At 38.3% G+C, this 21,323-nt stretch overlaps 1 protein-coding gene across 1 annotated transcript in view; it reads right to left on the reverse strand.

Annotated features, from left to right (window-relative positions):
• ATP13A4 (ATPase 13A4) overlaps positions 1-21,323 on the reverse strand; it is a 163,105-nt gene that overhangs the window by 92,664 nt on the left and 49,118 nt on the right. Inside the window, exon 2 of the mRNA XM_081234115.1 lies at positions 13,804-13,977. Coding sequence (XP_081090241.1) covers positions 13,804-13,977 — 174 coding nt within the window. The remainder of the gene's footprint in view (positions 1-13,803; positions 13,978-21,323) is intronic.

Consider the following 21,323-nt stretch of genomic DNA (forward strand, 5'->3'; position numbering starts at 1 on the left):
CATCTCTTTCTGAGCTTTCTTTTTATGACAGCAAGATTGATCCCCACAGAAGACAACAACAATTCTAGGGACCTGATGAAATTGTCTATGATTATTATGGCCATTTTGAAAAAAAAAAATTTGTTTCAAAAAAAAATTTGTTTTTTAAATTCTGACCCTAAGGGGACAAAAGTCCTTCCAGGAGGAGCTTGCATTTCTCTCCCTGTACCTTTGAAATATAAATGTTATGCCTCATCTTCTCGGGGAACTCTTATCTAGACCACCTCCAATTCCTAAGACTGAAAAAAAAAAAAGAAGAGGCCTTTTAATTCAAATTGCTAGAAGGACTCTCTTGCCCAAATAACCTCCTTAAAATTGCTTGTCAAGGGCAAATGCAAAGCTGATGTCTTCTCCACACATAATAAAAGACTTTAGCCATCTGAGCAAGCAGATGTAATTTATTCCAACTGTTATTTATAAACTAGTGAGTTTTTTTTATTGTACCTGATTCATGACTAAATCTTTAAAACTAAAACTATGAGACTCTGTCTGTGCCTATCTGGATGTATGTATGTCAATGTATGTACCTTATAGATGTAGTATGCTTCTACTTTTCGATGGTATTGCCAAAATTAATTTGTAAAAGAGCTCTATTTATTTGCCTTAAAAAGTTAAGCTCTTAAATAAAATACATTCTCAGAAATATAGTAGTAACCCAAATGAATTTCAGGTTCAAGAGAGCTGGGAAATATTCAGTATTAAAGTTAAAGTTCATTGATTTAATTAATGCAGACATGCCTTTAGTCATCAACATCAAGTATAATACTTTTTATTGTACCTGAGTTTACTAAAAGTCAAATAAGTTTGTTATCCGTTACAAAATTTGTCAGCAATAAAAATAATTCAGTATGATATTTTCATATGTACATTAAATAAATGTAAGTGAATAAGAGTTCTTAGGTGAACTCTTTAAGAATAGTTATGTTTTATGATGTGTCTATCTCAAAATATTTACCCCAAACCTTTTTGGAAACTTTAGAGTTTTGCTAGATTAAGTTAAATGATGGAAATTTATTAACTATCTAAATCATTTCCAAACAAAATAAGATACTGAAACATTAATTACTGAATATAGGCTTCCTTTTACAGAGAAACAAAAGATATTTGGGACTATTAGTAAATATTTTTGGTGCCACACTGAAATATTTTCTATAAGAAAGCACAAGTTTTTAAAAAATTTAAAAAGTAATTATAAGTTTGCTAATCTACGGAATACTACTGGAAAAGACAGTTCATAATTGCTTATTTCTTAGTTTTTACTAAAAATTAAGGTTTCTAAAGCTTTATAATTCTAATAAATATATGTAATTTAAACTATTAACATTAATAGGGAAAACATTTTCATATTCAAGGAAAAAAATTTTTAAAGGTACAAAAATTGAAATGCATTTTATTAAGGGAAAAGAATAATTTTGTCCTAAAGCTGGTTATTTCTAAATGAGAAAGAAAAGAAGGCGGAAATTAAAACAGACATAGAAAGCTGTAGAAAATTTGTGGAAAAAAAAAAGAGTCTTTAGAGAGGAATTTTATGTGCCATCAGGACTGGCTAAGGTTAGAATGAATAAATTTTAATATCAAAAGTAAGCTGGTACAAAATTTGGTTTTCTGTTAAAAGGACAAAGTGTTTTAAGATCAATGGTCTGGTCTTAATGAGAAATTGTAAACAAAGATTTCTTTACCTTAATGTAATCTGTCTAGAAAAACAAAAATTCTATACTTTGTAGCTAAGACTATTTACAACTATATAACATTTATATTTACCTATGAAATATTTAATTCTTATTTTTTTAAATGAATAACTAAGCATTATTTCACAGTGACTTATGATCCTATTTGACCAAGTGTTTAAAAACAAAAATTTGATATTTTTGACAAACTTCCCAAAATCAAATTCTAAGTGAAGTCTTTTTAACTTAGATCTAGTTTTGAGATATGAGATGTTTCAGAAGGCCCCTGAAATATCTCAGAGATTTGTCCTCTCTCCTTATAAAAAGGGAGATGTTAAACTAATTAAGCTTATTTAACATGTTAAATCACACGGGAGGCATTGCCAAAAAAGAAGTAATACTAAGCCTGCTTTATGTTGTGTCTGTATAGGTATATGTTTATAAGTGTTATAGAAACTATGAAATTTCTGGAATTCTGATTGTCCTGGCATAATATCAATCATAATCCTAGTTATTATCTTAAAATGGTGTATGTCACAGAAATAACTTAATTTCCTTGTCAATTGCACTGTAATCAGCACTTTAACCATGCATTTTTCTTTTTAACATCTTTATTGGAGTAATTGCTTTACAATGGTGTGTTAGTTTCTGCTGTATAACAAAGTGAATCAGCTATATGTATACATATACCCTCATATCCCCTCCCTCTTGTGTCTCCCTCCAACCCTCCATATCCCACCCCTCTAGGTGGTAACAAATAACCGAGATGATCTCCCTGTGCTATGTGGCTCCTTCCCACTAGCTATGTATTTTACATTTTAACTCTTTCATCATTTATAGACAGTTATTGTTTTACTTTGATGCTTTTACAAATATGTTTCATCCTTGCAGAGATTCAGAAAGGCCTCTGATACTTCATCTAGAGTACAGTTTTCTGATAAACTCTCAGATCATACTACTGAATTGGGTAAGAATTTACAGAACTCTAATGAAGAAACAGATGGCTACATAAAACTGCTAACAAAAGATCAAGAATTAATTCTACAGGACTGAATGAACTGTACAGGATGATTATAATTTTTGTTTAAAACATTGCTGGTTCTTTTATGTTTTGCTTTTCCAGATTTAAGGAAAACTTTTCTCTCAAGCTATCTATGACTTGCAGCAATTTGATAAATGATTCCTTTGTAAACAAAGATAGAACATTTCTCTTTTTCTCCCTACCTGATCCCTCCATAATTTGGAAACTCTTAGTGAGTATTCTTATTTTCATGGCAATATAGTTAGTTGCATAAGTTCAATAAGAATCTGTTCTCCTTATAACAGGACACAATTGGAAACATTGGTTATATTATCAAGGCTTTGACTGAAATGTTATATTTGACAGAGGCATGATTGACTCAGATATAACCAGACAGCTTTAAAGTACTAAGATTGACTTTATGGAGCCAATAATGACTCTTGGAAATATTTATCTAGTACCATGCCTACAGGGTTTCCAGAAGTCTTACAAGGTGAGTAAGGAAGGTCAGTCCCTGGCAAGTGCAAGAACCTCAAGATAGTTTGGGGACCTCAAGAAGAGAGGAATTTACCCAAATCTGTATGTATTGCAGTCAGAGTCTGATGGTAAGTCCTTATTTGACTTTCCTGGCTTGAGAGGGCTTTTAAAAGTGCAATCTGATATTCCTTTTGAAAAGTTCCAGCAAAGCAGATTTAAAAGAGCCTATATGATGAGTTGTTATTCTTTTCTTTTAAATTTTTGTTGCAGTAGAGCTGATTACAATGTTGTGCAAGTTTCAGGTGTAGAGCAAAGTGAATCAGTTATATATACACATATATCCACTCTTTTGGAGATTGCTTTCCCATATAGGCCATTACAGAATACAAACTCAAAACAATTAAGAAAATGGTAATAAGAACATACATATCAATAATTACCTTAAATGTAAATGGATTAAATGCTCCAACCAAAAGACATAGACTGGCTGAATGGATACAAAAACAAGACCTGTATATATGCTGTCAACAAGAGACCCACTTCAGACCTAGGGACACATACAGACTGAAAGTGAGGGGATGGAAAAAGATATTCCATGCAAATGGAAATCAAAAGAAATCTGGAGTAGCAGTTCTCATATCAGAAAAAATAGACTTTAAAATAAGGACTATTACAAGAGACAAAGAAGGACACTACATAATGATCAAGGGATCAATCCAAGAAGAAGCTATAACAATTGTAAATATTTATGTACCCAACATAGGAGCACCTCAATACATAAGGCAAATACTAAAAGCCATAAAAGGGGAAATCGACAGTAACACATTCATAGTAGGGGACTTTAACACCCCACTTTCACCAATGGACAGATTATCCAAAATGAAAATAAATAAGGAAACACAAGCTTTAAATGACACATTCAACAAGATGGACTTAATTGATATTTATAGGACATTCCATGCAAAAACAACAAAATACACATTCTTCTCAAGTGCTCATGGAACATTCTCCAGGATAGATTGTATCTTGTGTCACAAATCAAGCCCTGGTAAATTTAAGGAAATTGAAACAGTATCAAGTATCTTTTCTGACCACAATGGTATGAGCCTAGATATCAATTACAGGAAAAAATCTGTAAAAAGCACAAACACATGGATGCTAAACAATACACTACTAAATAACCAAGAGATCACTGAAGAAATCAACAAGAAAATCAAACAATACCTAAAAATAAATGACAAGGAAAACATGATGACCCACAACCTATGGGATGCAGCAAAAGCAGTTCTAACAGGGAAGTTTATAGAAATACAATCCTAACTCAAGAAACAAGAAACATCTCAATTAAACAACCTAACCTTACACCTAAAGCAATTAGAGAAAGAACAAAAAAAAACCTCAAAGTCGTCAGAAGGAGAGAAACCATAAAGATCAGATCTGAACTAAATGAAAAAGAAATGAAAGAAATGAGAGCAAAGAGAAATAAAACTAAAAGCAGGTTCTTTGAGAAGATAAACAAAATTGATAAACCATTAGTCAGACTCATCAAGAAAAAAAGGAAGAAGACTCAGATCAATAGACTTAGAAATGAAAAAGGAGAAGTAACAACTGACACTGCAGAAATACAAAGGATCATGAGAGATTACTACAAGCAACTATATGCCAAGAAAATGGACAACCTAGAAGAAATGGACAAATTGTTAGAAAAGCACAATGTTCCGAGACTAAACCAGGAACAAATAGAAAATATAAACAGCCTAATCACAAGCACTGAAATTGAAACAGTGATTAAAAATCTTCCAACCAACAAAAGCCCAGGACCAGATGGCTTCACAGGCGAATTCTATGAAACATTTAGAGAAGAGCTAACACCTATCCTTCTCAAACTCTTCCAAAATATAGCAGAGGGAGGAACACTCCCAAACTCATTCTATGAGGCCACCATCACCCTGATACCAAAACCAGATAAAGATGTCACAAAAAAAGAAAACTACAGGCCAATATCACTAATGAACATAGATGCATAAATCCTCAACAAAATACTAGCAAACAGAATCCAACAGCATATTAAAAGGATCATACACCATGATCAAGTGGGGTTTATCCCAGGAATGCAAGGATTCTCCAATATACACAAATCAATCAATGTGATACACCATATTAAAGAACTGAAGGATAAAAACCATATGATAATCTCAATAGATGCAGAAAAAGCATTCGACAAAATTCAACACCCATTAATGATAAAAACCCTCCAGAGAATAGGCAGAGAGGGAACCTACCTCAACATAATAAAGGCCATATATGACAAACCCACAGCCAACATCATTCTCACTGGTGAAAAACTGAAATCATTTCCTCTAAGATCAGGAACAAGACAAGGATGTCTACTCTTGTCACTATTATTCCACATAGTTTTGGAAGTTTTAGCCACAGAAATCAGAGAAGAAAAAGAAATAAAAGGAATCCAAATCGGAAAAGAAGTAAAGCTGTCATTGTTTGCAGATGACATGATACTATACATAGGGAATCCTAAAGATGATACCAGAAAACTACTAGAGCTAATCAATGAATTTGGTAATGTAGCAGGCTACAAAATTAATGCACAGAAATCTCTTGCATTCCTATACACTAATGATAAAAAATCTGAAGGAGAAATTAAGGAAACACTCCCATTTACCACTGCAACAAAAAGAATAGAATACTTAGGAATAAACTTACCTAAGGAGACAAAAGACCTGTATGCAGAAAACTATAAGACACTGATGAAAGAAATTAAAGACTACACAAACAGATGGAGAGATATACCATGTTCTTGGATTGGAAGAATCAACATCGTGAAAATGACTATACTACCCAAAGTAATCTACAGATTCAATGCAGTCCCTATCAAACAACCACTGGCATTTTTCACAGAACTAGAACAAAGAATTTCACAAATTGTATGGAAACACAAAAGACCCCGAATAGCCAAAGGTATCTTGAGAAAGAAAAAGGGAGCTGGAGGAATCAGGCTCCCTGACTTCAGACTATACTACAAAGCTACAGTAATCAAGACAATATGGTACTGGCACAAAAATAGAAATATAGATCAATGGAACAGGATAGAAAGCCCAGAGATAAACCCATGCACATCTGGTCACCTTATCTTTGATAAAGGAGGCAAGAATATACAATGGAGCAAAGACAGCCTCTTCAATAAGTGGCACTGGGAAAACTGGACAGCTACATGTAAAAGAATGAAATTAGAACATTTCCTAATGCCATACAGAAAAAATAAACTCAAAATGGATTAAAGACTTAAATGTAAGGTCAGACACTATAAAACTCTTAGAGGGAAACATAGGCAGAACACTTCATGATATAAATCACAGCAAGATCCTTTTTGACCCACCTCCTAGAGAAATGGAAATAAAAACAAAAATAAACAAATGGGACCTAATGAAACTTCAAAGCTTATGCACAGCAAATGAAACCATAAACAAGACCAAAAGACAACCCTCAGAATGGGAGAAAATATTTGCAATTAAAGCAACTGACAAAGTATTAATCTCCAAAATATACAAGCAGCTCATGCAACTCAATAACAAATAACAAACAACCCAATCCAAAAATGTCCAGAACACGTAAATGGACATTTCTCCAAAGAAGATACACAGATTTTTAGAAAACACATGAAAGAATGCTCAACATCACTAATCATTAGAGAAATGCAAATCAATACTACAAAGAGGTATCACCACACTCCGGTAAAAATAACCATCATCAAAAAATCTACAAACAATAATTGCTGGAGAGGGTGTGGAGAAAAGGGAACCCTCTTGCACTGTTGGTGGGAATGTAAATTGATACAGCCACTATGGAAAACAGTATGGAGGTTCCTCAAGTAACTAAAAATAGAACTACCATATGACCCAGTAATCCCATTACTGGATATATATCCTGAAAAAACCATAATTCAAAAAGAGTCATGTACCAAAATGTTCATTGCAGCTCTATTTACAAGAGCCAGGACATGGAAGTAACCTAAGTGTCCATGAACAGATGAATGGATAAAGAAGATGTGGCACATATATGCAATGGAATATTACTCAGCCATAAAAAGAAATGAAATTGAGTTATTTGCAGTGAGATGGATGGACCTAGAGTCTGATATACATAGTGAAGTCAGTCAGAAAGAGAAAAACAAATACCGTATGCTAACACATATATATGGAATCTAAAACAAGAAAAAAAATGCTTCTGAAGAACCTAGGGGCAGGACAGGAATAAAGATGCAGAGGTAGAGAATGGACTTGAGGACATGGGGAGAGGGAAGGTTAAGCTGGGACGAAGTGAGAGTGGCATGGACATATATACACTCCCAAATGTAAGTTAGATAGCTAGTGGAAAGCAGCCACATAGCACAGGGAGATCAGCTCGGTGCTTTGTGACCACTAGAGTGGTGGGATAGGGAGGGTGGGAGGGAGACGCAAGAGGGAGGGGATATGGGGATATATGTATTCATGTAGCTGACTCGCTTTGTTATACAGCAGAAACTAACACAACATTGTAAAGCAATTATACTCCAATAAAGATGTTAAAAAAAAGAAAAAAAATCCTGAACGATTCAGCATAAGTTTTGTTTTCACTGCTTACAAATGTAACACCATGAGCATTTATTTTAACTTCTTTATGTCTCCAATGTAAAATAGGGAAAAAATAATCTCTACTAGTAAGGATCATATGAGACAACATATATGTAAAAGCTTTGCAAACTATAAATCACAATAGAAATAGCCCTGTTTTATAATAGATAATGGCCTCAGATCTATTTGTCTTTTAAAAAAAAAATCATCTGTGAGAAGTCAGCCCATAGCATCTCAGGGACTTCTGACTGAATGCCTAACAAAAAAATGGTTTAAAATGGGGAATGTGGGTACTTCTGCGGTGGTGCAGTGGATAAGAATCCGCCTGCCAATGCAGGGGACACGGGTTCAATCCCTGGTCTAGGAAGATCCCACATGCCATGGAGCAACTAAGCCTGTGCTTAACCCCTCACTCTTGGACCTCCCTCCCACCCCACTCCCCCCCATCCCACCCACCTAGGTCACCACAGAGCACCAAGCTGAGCTCCCTGGGTTATAGATCAGGTTCCCACTAGCTATCTCTTTTACACATGGCAGTGCACATACGTCAATCCCAACCTCCTAATTCATCCCACACCCCCTCCCCGCCCACCCACCCCCAACTCCCTCCACCTCCCTGCTGTGTCCACACATCTGTTCTCTAATCATCCTCTGATGGCTCAGGAAAGACTTTCCTGGTTTTCTTGACTTGATCAAATCCCTTGTCTATAATCTTACAATAACCACAAAGCTTTCCTAAGTACCACTTATATAACAGTTGGATTTTTGCATTTATTTGTGTAGTTGATTTGACAAACTCCATGGAATCAAGAAGCCTAATTTTACTGTTATACTCCCTGCCCCCTGCGCTGTCCATGAGATAGTACTGTGGCTGGCATACAACCTGTGCTCATCAAATTTATGAAGGAAGGAGGAAGGAAGAGGGAAATCCTGGCTGACATTTACTAGGTTGCAAAGTTATTGTCCTCTCTGTATCCTCATCTGTAAAATAAAAATGATAATGCCATTTCCTATGGTTGTTATGAGAATTAAATAATATAATCAATGAGATGCTGTTTTATAAAATGTAGAGCAAATAGCATTTTAATAGAAGGCAGACTGCAGAAAGCATTACAGCAGTCAGAGCTAACAAATACAGAGCTAGGAGAGAAGGAAGGACAGGCAATTAATTCCCTCCCGTATTGGGGCAGAGAATGGATCAACAAAGATTTAATAGGAAAGGTGGTATATGGCTGAAGAATGAGTAGGTTTAAATAAGTAGACATAGAACACCTACTGTCTATATTTACTGTATAGAGAATGTGTGTATGAGTGTGTACAAGTGTCTATCAGTTGAGTCCTCTCCAGAATGTCCCTCTGTAAGAAGGATATCTGTCTGTTTTGTTCATAGCTGTATTCCCAGTGCCTATAACAATGTCTGGTACTTGACTGGTACTCAATAAATACTTGTTGAATGAATAAGTGAATGAATGAATGGGGGAGGTAAGGAATATCAGAAGAAATTTTATGAGTAAAAGCATAGACAAAACAAACTGTTGGATTCCCTTAGAAAGTAGTGCCAATGTGTGGAGCCTGGGCTTGGAGAGACCAGGTTGCAGAAGAGGAGGGAGGGGAGGAAGTAAGGGATCCAGGAAGCATGAACACAAATGCTGGTATCTGATGAGCATCCCGGTGGGCTGGTGGACCCAAGATGCCATTTGCACGGCTGATTTGGGGGATTTCTAAGTTTTTAAACTAAAGCCCCTACCACTGACACCTTCCAGTGAAACTGAAGGGGAAATATTCCCCATTAAAACATTGAAATGAAATGCCCAGAGTCAGGCCTAATAGCCAATCATCACAAAGTTCTTCTCTGAACATTGTGAGTCTCTGGCAACATGTGACATACAGTGACAGTGAAGGAAAAATGTATATGTAATTATAATAAAGATAAAAATATGAAAATCATCAGAAGCATCTGAATTCAAAACACCAATGAATATAAATCATGTTATTTGCATAGAAATGTGGCATCGCTACAGATATTGGTTAAAATTCAGAAGTAGATGAATAATGAATAAAATGTCACTTTTAAATTATAAAATAGAAATGTAATCACTCTTATCTTTTGGAAAAATCTCACTCTTAGAGGTGCTTAATAAGAGGAGGGGAACAGAAAATAAACTAGGTGCTGAAGATTTTCAGTCAGTACATCACGTTATTATTTTTTTTAATGTTAAAAAATGACTACCTAATCAGTATCTGGGATAATGATCTGTAATCTTACCAGTGTAAGACTGATGATAAATACCAAGTACTGATTTTTTAATAACATGAAAAACAGATATGCAACACATTTTCAGGTAAGAGTCATCCAGTCTTTCTTACTGGGAAATCTTTACTGTATAGCTATTATAATATAATTCAAATAATATCTTTCTTAAGGTGTCATTTTAATGCAAATAACCTTACAGCAGACTTTTAATCTATTGACTCTCAAAGCTTATTTTTATCTAAGGCTCACATGGTAAAAGTGTTTGAAATAATCGGGTTCTTATCTAATTACATAAAGACTAATTTAGCACCTCATTTATTTGGAGAGTCTCTGGCATAGCAAATCCATTTAAAATGATGCACAAGAGCAGGTAATTAAAAATTAAGGTTGAAATCAAGATAAAAAGACAAGATTGAAGCTGGTTTCAATAGCTCTGATTAGTTGCAGAGGGCAGTGAAATGGGAGAAAGGCTTAATAGATTTTCAAAGAGCCAAAGAAAGAGGCAGGGTGATGGAATGCAGCTCCCTGAGGCACCGATGCCTTTTGAATCTTTCTGCTATATGTCCAGTTCAAAGCTGATCACATGCAACTAGGAGAGGTGACCTGCTTGAGCACATACGAGTGTTGGGGATTCCTAGTTATAGGGCATCTTTCCCATGTCTCCTGTCCTGGAAGGAAGTGCCAGGCCTCCTGGAAAATAAGGGAAGGACACAGCATCCAGATGAGCAGGGCCATTATACATGGGTGTATCTAGCCTATAGCTAGCCCTTTCATACAGCAAGCTTGTGAAGCTGTTATATCAAAAACACATACACAATCAAAATTATCTTTGATGATGCATTTTACAGTTTGTAAATGGTTTTTACATATGTAATCTCACTTCATCCTCACACCAACCCAAGAAAGAACAAGTGCTTTTACTAGGCCCATTTTACAAATAGAGAAACTGAGGTCCTGAAACATTAAGTAACAAACCTAAGGTGTCGTGTACCTAAGGTGCTGGGACTAGAAGTCAAAACTTTTGACTCCGAATCCCATAATGGACTGGCTCCATGTTGGTTGACATTTTTTTATTTCTTTCACTCTTACCAGATCTTCTTTTCTTTCTTTGTAAATTTTAGGTTTTATTATTGAAGTATAGTCCATTTACAATATTATATTAGCTTCAGGTGTACAGCATAGTGATTCAGTATTTTTACAGATTATACTCCATTATAAGTTATCACAAGATAATGGCTATAATTCCCTGTGCTGTACAATACATTCTTGTTGTATATCATAGTATTTTATGTCATACATAGTAGCTTGTATCTTACTAGATCTTTCTCTTTTCTCCCTCTTAATTTTTCTTTTACCTATTTCCCTCTCCTTTTCTTTCATTTTGCTCCCTTCCTTGCCAATTCCTTGTTCATTTCCTCTTGCTTCTCTCTGTGCCTTGACTCTGCCAGCAACCTCGGAGCTTATAGCTCAGCCAACCAGATGCTCTCAGATCTGAAGAGTCTGGTGATACATTCTGAAAGACAGAAAGCTTTTCTGTTTCTGAGGTTGTTTCTGCTGCAACAAAAGCATTGCCCCCTGAGAACTAGTTGGGCGAAATGAAAGCACCTGCAGGGTAGAGTGAAGTACTTTTCCAAATCCTCCTTTCATGACAAAAAATAAGAATCTCATAGGTCCTTAAGTTCACATGGAAAGGGTTGAACTATGAAAGTATCCCAAAGAAGTGGTCTTCCATAAGTCCTTACATCCCTACCATGAGCCCCAGAAAATAAACCTCTCTCTACCCCTGCTCCAGCAAGACACTGGGACTGTATACAGCAGGACCACTTATAACACTTTACTAAATCTGGATCAGTCCCCTTGAGACCATATAACTATATATTGGCTGAGCCATAAAGCAAATGTCCAGGCCTCTATTCCTCTCCCAAGGACCAAGTAAGCTCATCAGTGGGAGGGATGACTATCTGCAGCAGTTTTGCTCAAAGTATGGTCCCTTACCAGAAGCATTAGCATCATCTGAGAACTTGTTAAAAATGCAAACTCTGGAGCCCCAATCCAAATCTAAAGAATTAGAAACCCTGAGAGGGGGGCCCAGCAATCGGTTCATAAGCCCTCCAGATGATTCTAATGCTGGTTGATGTTTGGGAACCACTGATCTACGTGCAGGTGTGTGGGGACAACCCTGAACTAGGAACTGGGATATATGGTACTTCTTCCTGGTGAGGCCCCTAACTTATCAAGGAGTGTGGCTAAAATATGCACCCTCTCCAGACCCCATTTCCTCCCCAATCAAATGACGAGATCTTCCTTGGTGAGCGCCAAGCACTCTTCTCTCATGCATATTCTGTGAACCTTCATGAAGTATAGTTTGAGGCAGCAGTGGAGCAAGGCTCCCAGCCCAACATCATCAATATGAGATGCTCTGACTCCACTATCATCTTGCCTTCTTAATGTCTTGAAGTCTATTCTCCAAGAATCTTGAGTTAAATTATAGTTGAACTTGGATGGAGCTGCCTCAGCTCTCACCTCTAATATGGTCCACATGTCAGCTAAGCTGGGACATAGAACGGGTGGCTCTTGAAGTGACCAGGAGCCAGAAATGAGGGATGGGGCTGACCCCGGAGGGGGGCAGGTCAACAAAGACAAATTTCATCCAACTGCCAGTTTCATTGAGGTCTAGCTCCAACTCAGACTGAAATGTGTAAAAAAAATTTGGGACCAGTTATGAGACTTGCTGCTATCCTCTTCTCTCACTGAAATGAATAGAATGTTTATCTAGAGAGGTTGCTACATTAAAAAAAGAAGCTAACAGCCTAGCAGAGTTTGATTTATCAAGAATTTGGTTGTCATTCTGGGTCATTTGGGCTGACGTATTGTTAGACACACTCAGTAAAAGTCAGCCCGAAAAGTGTCCTCTGTGAGACTGCACTTTGACTTCTATGAAGAGGAATGTTCACTTTAGCCTGTCAGCCACCACATATGTATGGAATCCCTACGATGTGCCGGAACTAGGGATGCAGTTAACAAGTTAGAGGTAGTCCCTTCTTTTATGGAGCTAACAGTCCAGCAGGAACAAGGCACTTTGTCTAAGTGTAATGAATGCTAGAAGGAAGTGTTATCAGAGCCAATACAGGGGAACTCCCCTAACACCAGGACCTTGTATTAGCAGAAAGCTGCAATCTACTCCGGGACAAGATAGCCACACTTTTAAACCCTAGCATATCTACAGGATGCAACAGACTCCTATCAATAACCATGGCTCTCTCAAAGGAACAGGGGAAGACAGGATCCTCCTCAAAGGGGTACTTCCCACCTCCTCCCCACCTTCTCTTCCCCCAGGGATACCCCAGTGGAGGGGGGCTGTGATAGGCATTGATATGTCAGGATGGGGGTGGGGAGAAGGATGAGTATGAACGTTATAACCTATAGTCTGACTTAACTACTTCACACTATTATTTTTAGCTATTAACACAGTTATTCCCTATTCCGACATTCACTAAAATCACAATTTAAAAGGAATACCCTATGAATTACGTCTTCTTAATGAAATCCAATCATACACAGATTATTGAATTCTTGGTAAGTAAATGTAAGGCTGTGATGGAGCCTGAGGCTGGATATCCAGCTGCCGCCTGCCTTGTGCTCATCTCCCCACAACCATCCCATAACAAGGTGTCCAGGAAAAAGGGCCACCAGGTACAGAAGCAGGTACACACTTACTGTTGTCCTCAGCAACACAACATCTGCTTCTTGCAAGGAACACGGGATGCAATTTGCCCACACGTGCCAAGCAGGTCTCCAGTAAAACACCAAGGGGAGGATCCCAAAGGAGAAGATAGATCCAGCAAGGCAGAGGGTTTTCCGGCAGCTCTGAGTCCGGTAGCCAAATATCTCCTGGGACAGAACCAAAATGACCCCAAACATTGATTAAGCACAACAAACAACAAATGAACAAATTGGAATTTTGGTGATGAAACTGGTGGGAGGGGCAGAGAGTGAAGAAGCTGAGGAAGGTAAGGGGAGTACAGAGTGAGGGGTTGAGGGAGTGAAGAAGGATTCCTGACAAAGATCCTTCCTTAAACCTGACCCCAGGCCTCCAAGAAGTTGTCATCTAACTGGGAAATTCAGTTTCTACAATTTCAGCACGTGGCTACCCCATGCCAAACACTATACTACATGATGTGCTGTATGGTTTCAGTCTCTCAAGCATCTCCTGAGTAGGATAATATGACCCTCACTCCATAAATGATGAGGCTTAGCTCAGAAAGGCTGAATGTAATGACTTGTCCAAGGCCACACAGTTGGCAAGTTCTGCTGCCTTGATTCAAACCCAGATCTGTCAGCCTTCAGGTCTTGAACTCAATCCACAGCCTTCACAGACGTGATCATGAGCCATGTGACAGAAGGACTGGGTGATGGCAGCAATGAATGATTCCCTTGGCTGGAACCAGGGCACCATCATGGGCAAGAGGGGCTAGAAAAGGCCTTGAGTTTGGAGTCAGATTTGGTGAAAGTGTTTGACCAAAAGAGGATGAACAACTAAATCCCAGGTTGCCTTTAAGGGTTTGCGGTAGAGGGAGCTATGCCTTCCTACTCTCCTCTCTTGTTTAATAGCAAAAAGAATTTTATATCAAGGGGAAAACACTGCAGAGACAACTTAGTTTATTTTGGCTATTGAGCAGCTGCTACGTGCCATGAGGGTACAAATAACAAAAAGATAAGAGACCGACCTCTAATAAATGTATAATCTGGACAAACTTCTTCCTTCCAAGGGAAGCCTGGGACAGAATGGAAAACCACACCTGAAGCTTATGGCCTAGGTCCCACAGCTATATCCCACAAAGTCATAGGTGTACTTTATACTGGTTATAATGGCTACAGTTGAGAGGAAGGAGAGTGTCCGAGTTAAAAGCACATTCTCTGGACCAAAACACTTTGAGTTCAAAGCCTAGTGTGCCCCTTACTGGCTGTGACCTTGAACAAGTTAGTTAACCTCTTTATTCCTCAGTTTTGTCATCTATAAAATGGGGGTGCTGATAGTACCCCCTTCCCAGGGTTGCTGTGTGTTACTATGTACAAGTGCTATGTAAACATTTACTGCTGCTGCTACTATTTTACTATTTCCCCTAACATAGACCTGAAATTCGACCCCTGGGTTTACTGGATTTAGAGCTAAGTATTCTTAGTGTCAATAGTTCTGCTTTTGTTAGAATTGCCTGTTAGGATAATAATGGATCTGGAACATGCACCTTTAAATCCACCTACTTCTCTGTCTCAGTTGGTAAAGATATATTATTAGAAAAGTTTCTGTGATCCTTGATGGAAAGCTGCTTTCATGTGTAGTTACTAGGTTCCTTTCTCTTTTTTTTTTTTTTTTTTTTCTTGCTGGGCAGTGGCAGCTGCATCTTCCACTCAGCCACACAATCACGAGGGTAAACAACCAATATATGCACAACCATTCTGTCCCCGTACAACTACAGTATCCTGGTTTTCACTTACAGTATAGTATTCAATAAATTATATGAGGTATTCAATACTTTGTTATAAAATAGTCTTTATGTTAGATAAATTTGCCCAACTGAAGGCTAATATAAGTGTTCTGAGCACATTTAAGGTAGGCTACACTAAGCTCTGACATTCAGTAGATTAGGTGTATTAAATGCATTTTCCACTTATGATTTTTTTTATTTTAATTTTTTTTTTTTTACTTTTCCCATTGTAACTATCACTTTATCTTAGTTCTACGGTTCCTTTCTCTTATTAGCAGTGCACGCAGGTGTCAAATGGCTTCCTCAGGTAGTGTCCACATCTGGCATGCCTCTGATAAAATGCTTACCTCACCTCAGAAATACAAGCTCTTGACTCAATTTGCAAAGTAGAATTTCTATCCCGACATAACTATTCTTCTGTTCCACACGCAAGCTGTTGCTCCCCAGACGCCAAGCCTGGGATGCTCTGTTCCCTCACCACGCCAGAAGCAATGCTTTGTTGGTTTCATACCAAGCAGGGTCCCAATTCTAAATTCTGGACACCTGTCTGAGCCCATCCCACTGTCTTTTCCCACATGCTTTTATTATATTCCTACACTTTGGAACAGATCAACTTCTACCCGCCCTCCCCATCTGGCCATTTTTTCATCTTTTTAAAATACTATATTTAAAAGGTTGCTTATCTTACCATTCAGTCTAGCTCCTCGTATAATATACTGAAGTTATGCCAGTTCTATAAGCACAAACCTCCCTGTCAACGTGCATTCTTTTACAGGCTATGCAATGAGAGCTCTATGTAGTTTCCAAAGTGTCTTCATGTTCATTATCAAAGTAAAGCAGGAACGATGACCTTCCATTTCCAGCTAAGAAAACTGGAATTTAAAGTGATTATAGGATTTCCTTGGTGGCGCAGTGGTTAAGAATCCTCCTGCCAATGCAGCGGACACGGGTTTGAGCCCGGGTCCAGGAAGATCCCACATGCCATGGAGCAACTAACACGTGCAGCACAACTACTGAGCCTTCACTCTAGAGCCCATGAGCCACAACTACTGAGCTCACATGCCGCAACTACTAAAGCCCCTGTGCCTAGAGCCCATGCTCCGCAACAAGAGAAACCACCGCAATGAGAAGCCTGCGCACCACAACGAAGAGTAACCCCAGCTCGCCGCAACTAGAGAAAGCCCATGCACAGCAACGAAGACCCAACACAGCTAAAAATAAATAAATAAACTTAAAGTGATTATAGTAATATTATTAACAACTAATAATTTGGAAACAGTGACGGCAGCTAACATTAGTGGAGCACTGAAACGCCTTTCACCAAGCACTTTATACACACTTTCCTTTTGTTGAAAAAGATTAAATAAGTTTCCCAATGTACGATGCTCATAAGTGACTCAGAGCTGGGCCTCCAGTCCAGGCCTCAGCAGCACACGGAAGACAATGTGAGCTGACCATTTCTACTCTAAGGCCCATTCTTCATTCTGTTTTTAATTTCAGTTCAATTGAAGAAATATTTTTTTAAGTGTCCAGAGAATAGCAGGCATGTGCTAGACACAGAGATAAATGAGACAATGCTTCCAGCCTCAAGAAGCTCATTAGTTTAATGGGAAGCTCCAGAGGCATATAAACAAATTAAACAAGTTTAGAGCAATACAAGTGTTATAGAGAGAGGTGACTATATAAATTGTCGTCTGAATTGGGTGCTATTAATAACAACACAGTTAGACCAGGAGTATCCCAGGAAAGCCAGATGAACACCCCCTAGTGATACCAGAGTGGTACGCTAAAAGCTTGCTTGCTGTCAGCCTGTGGACACAATACCAGTTAGTAGCTCATGACCCATAACCCATTGCCAAATTTTCAGTAGAAAAGCTGGAATAATGTGGACAAGGAGTGTTCAGTTATTGCTTGTTGAAATGAGTTGAACTGTACTGACTTGAAGTGAATTACATTGCAGGGACTATTCATAGATACAGGGTTTAAAATTGCAAAACTTAGCCCAGTGCTGTTTCTTATCACCCCATAGCAATTTCCTTCCCCCATTACAAAGTACCTTCCGTGTCTCCAAAAATGCTTGAGAGAACTGGGCCTGCTACCCTGCACTCCACCCACCCCTCCTCCCACAAAGAGGAGTCAATCAGTCAAAAAAAAAAAAAAAACACGTTGGGAAAATGTCCAAAGAATATTACCCTCATGGCAGTCTACATGCATTACGGAATAGCGTGCTATCACTTTCATCATCCCCCTCCAACCCACAGATTCTCCTCCTCCCTCTGTCCCAGGGCGTCTGCATCCTTTGTCTGTCTTCCAGGTGTACAGGCCTTCTCCCTTCTCCCCTATACGCAAGAAGTCAAACTATGCTCCCCGGAGCAATGATCTAAACTATCTCAGCCAACAGAACCTCTTAAGAGTCTACAGACCCTCTCCCCAGAAACACACACACATAAAGTTCTCCATAGAGATTCAGGGGGTTCCCAGAATCTAGAAAAGACCCTGCCCTAGAGGGTTCATAAGGCTAAATCAAGACTGATCTTTCAGAGTTTACACTCTTTATGTGAACCTGGGGTCTGGCACTAGGTAAGCACTTAGTGAATGGAGAAGTGTGAAGACAGGAACTCATGGAAATGCAAGGGAGAGTGAGAGGGTGACAACAAAAGCAGAGCAGTGACTGACTCCAAAAAGCTCCATCGGGTGATATTATCACCTGGGAGCCACCAAGTCCTGAGGATGGTTCCCGGCCTTCTAGTCCCAGAGGCTGCCAGGAGAACACCTCTCCCAGAGAATACTCACATCAACCAGGTCTCAGAAACCGGGGTGTCATGAGAGAGGGAGATGTATGTACCTGTCACATGGACCAGATAAATACACGCTCAGGTATTAAGAGTTTGTTCTCTTCCCAGTGGCACCATTTCCACAGTTGTGATTGTCCTGCTGATGGAGCTGTAAGCAAGCACAGTGCCTAAATTGGGCTCTGGAATCCTCTCTGATGAAATCTCTCACCCTGACTGACATGCCTTCTTTAAATATATTCAATCAATTACAGTCAGATCCTGTTGGCCTGAGAGCCATTTATTCTCTTTAAGACAATTTTGCATTTCTCTACTGGCTTCATTAAACATTCAAAAGTGTAAGTGATTCATTTTTTTTTTTTTTTTTTTTTTTTTTTTTGACGCTTTGACCAGTTTATTAATTATCTCTTACAAATGTTGCCACGTTTCAGCTGGATGGATGAGTCATAGTGAGATTGAAGACTCACCATCATCCTAAGTGCATATTGGACATAACTGTTTATTTAACAAGAGAATTATAGCACATTCAGTGGATTAATGGCAGAAGAGTATATCTGGAACATGGTCAGGTAGAAACACCTCTGAGTAGGCCTGGGGAGAGAGAGCAGAAAGAGAGGTGAGACTGTGCTGTATTTAGCTATTCTTGATTTTTGGCCTGAATACTAAAGCTATTTCTTTAATGAGCATTTCAGTTAATTAAGAAACTTCATTTAAAGTTTGGTAATCTGGGCTTCCCTGGTGGTGCAGTGGTTGAGAGTCCGCCTGCCGATGCAGGGGACACGGGTTCGTGCCCCAGTCCGGGAAGATCCCACATGCCGCAGGGCGGCCGGGCCCGCGAGCCATGGCCGCTGAGCCTGCGCGTCCGGAGCCCGTGCTCCGCAACGGGAGAGGCCACAACAGTGAGAGGCCCGCGTACAAAAAAAAAAAAAAGACTAAAGTTTGGTAATCTTTGTGTAAACTTCAAAGAAGTGAAAACAGCAATGTAAAGAAAATGAATTTCAGGAAAGTCAACTTAAGTAAACTTAAATAAATGATAAGAAAAGGATCCTTAAGTGGAAGAATCCACGTACATGAGATTATTTCTGAAAGCATCACTGGTAAAAGTAGCAAGAGGACAGGAAAGCAGGATGGAATGTGGGTAGCTACGCAGAGCTGCAGATTTAAAAGGCGCCAAAGAGACAGGATCAGAAAGGAGTATTAGACCAGAAACAGGGCATATCAGTAATGGCGTGTAAGAATAAAGCCAGGAAACCTACGGTGAATAGAACTGAAATACACCAAAATTGACCAAAAAATATTCTTTAGGTATGTATGAGGTGCAGGGAAGACTGAGAAAAACATATCCTCTATTAGATGCAAAGAAAAAGAGATACGGTACCAAAACAGAAAGCAGAATTCCGTTGTTATTTAGGAAAATTTAACCTTCGTGATAAAATATAGTGTATAATTTGGAAAATGGCATCGGAAACTGTGGTTGAAGGGCAGGGAAACAAACTAGACTTGGCAGGGAGTGGTCAAAGGTCCGTTAAACAGATCCTGATGACATTCAAATGAGAACGCCAATTATTGATGATTCTGGCTCTGAGGTGCTAAAAAGAACACCTTTTTGTTACAGTAGAAAACTATTCATAGTGATTTTTAGATCACTGTGAACTGTTAGTGCCTGCTTCATTATGCTTTATGTCGAAGGACACAAATGAAATTTTATTTTTTATCATGAACGTAGTTCGTGATCTTTTTTTAAAGTGCCTTATTTTTATAGCTTTTTTCTTTGTGACCTAGTGTGACTCCCCATTTTCCTGTATCAGCATACTATGGGACAAAAGCTCACCTCATTTAAAGTGATTTGTGTTCACAGTAACATTATAGATCGGTCTCAAGTGAGAAAAGCCAATCTGTGTGTCCCAAAGCTTCCAGGGCATCAGAGAGGAGTGGACCAAAAGATGAACCCGGGACGGCCCCCGTCTTTAAAAACATTTTTTTAAGTTATAGTTGATTTACAATATTATATTAGTTTTAGGTGTACAGTATAGTGATGCAGTATTTTTGCAGATTATACTCCATTATAAATTATTACAAGATAATGGCTCGCACTCCAGTCTTATTTTTAAAAAGCAAACGTCTTATTTGGATCAATTAAAGAAAATATATAATATATGCTATTTTAAAAAATTATATAATCCTCCCTTCTAAAGACAGCTTTTTATTATGTCCATGACAGAATACAATGTACAATTTTATATTTTACAATTAGAGCGATTTGAAGAACTTGGCAAGCTTCCATGAAAAGCTGCAAAGTAAGGAAGGTCAGTCCCTGGCAAGTGCAAGAACCTCAAGATAGTTTGGGGACCTCAAGAAGAGAGGAATTTACCCAAATCTGTATGTATTGCAGTCAGAGTCTGATGGTAAGTCCTTATTTGACTTTCCTGGCTTGAGAGGGCTTTTAAAAGTGCAATCTGATATTCCTTTTGAAAAGTTCCAGCAAAGCAGATTTAAAAGAGCCTATATGATGAGTTGTTATTCTTTTCTTTTAAATTTTTGTTGCAGTAGAGCTGATTACAATGTTGTGCAAGTTTCAGGTGTAGAGCAAAGTGAATCAGTTATATATACACATATATCCACTCTTTTGGAGATTGCTTTCCCATATAGGCCATTACAGAATACAAACTCAAAACAATTAAGAAAATGGTAATAAGAACATACATATCAATAATTACCTTAAATGTAAATGGATTAAATGCTCCAACCAAAAGACATAGACTGGCTGAATGGATACAAAAACAAGACCTGTATATATGCTGTCAACAAGAGACCCACTTCAGACCTAGGGACACATACAGACTGAAAGTGAGGGGATGGAAAAAGATATTCCATGCAAATGGAAATCAAAAGAAATCTGGAGTAGCAGTTCTCATATCAGAAAAAATAGACTTTAAAATAAGGACTATTACAAGAGACA

Source organism: Mesoplodon bidens, assembly GCF_964165515.1.
Source record: "Mesoplodon bidens genome assembly, chromosome: 5".
Lineage (NCBI taxonomy): Eukaryota > Metazoa > Chordata > Mammalia > Artiodactyla > Ziphiidae > Mesoplodon > Mesoplodon bidens.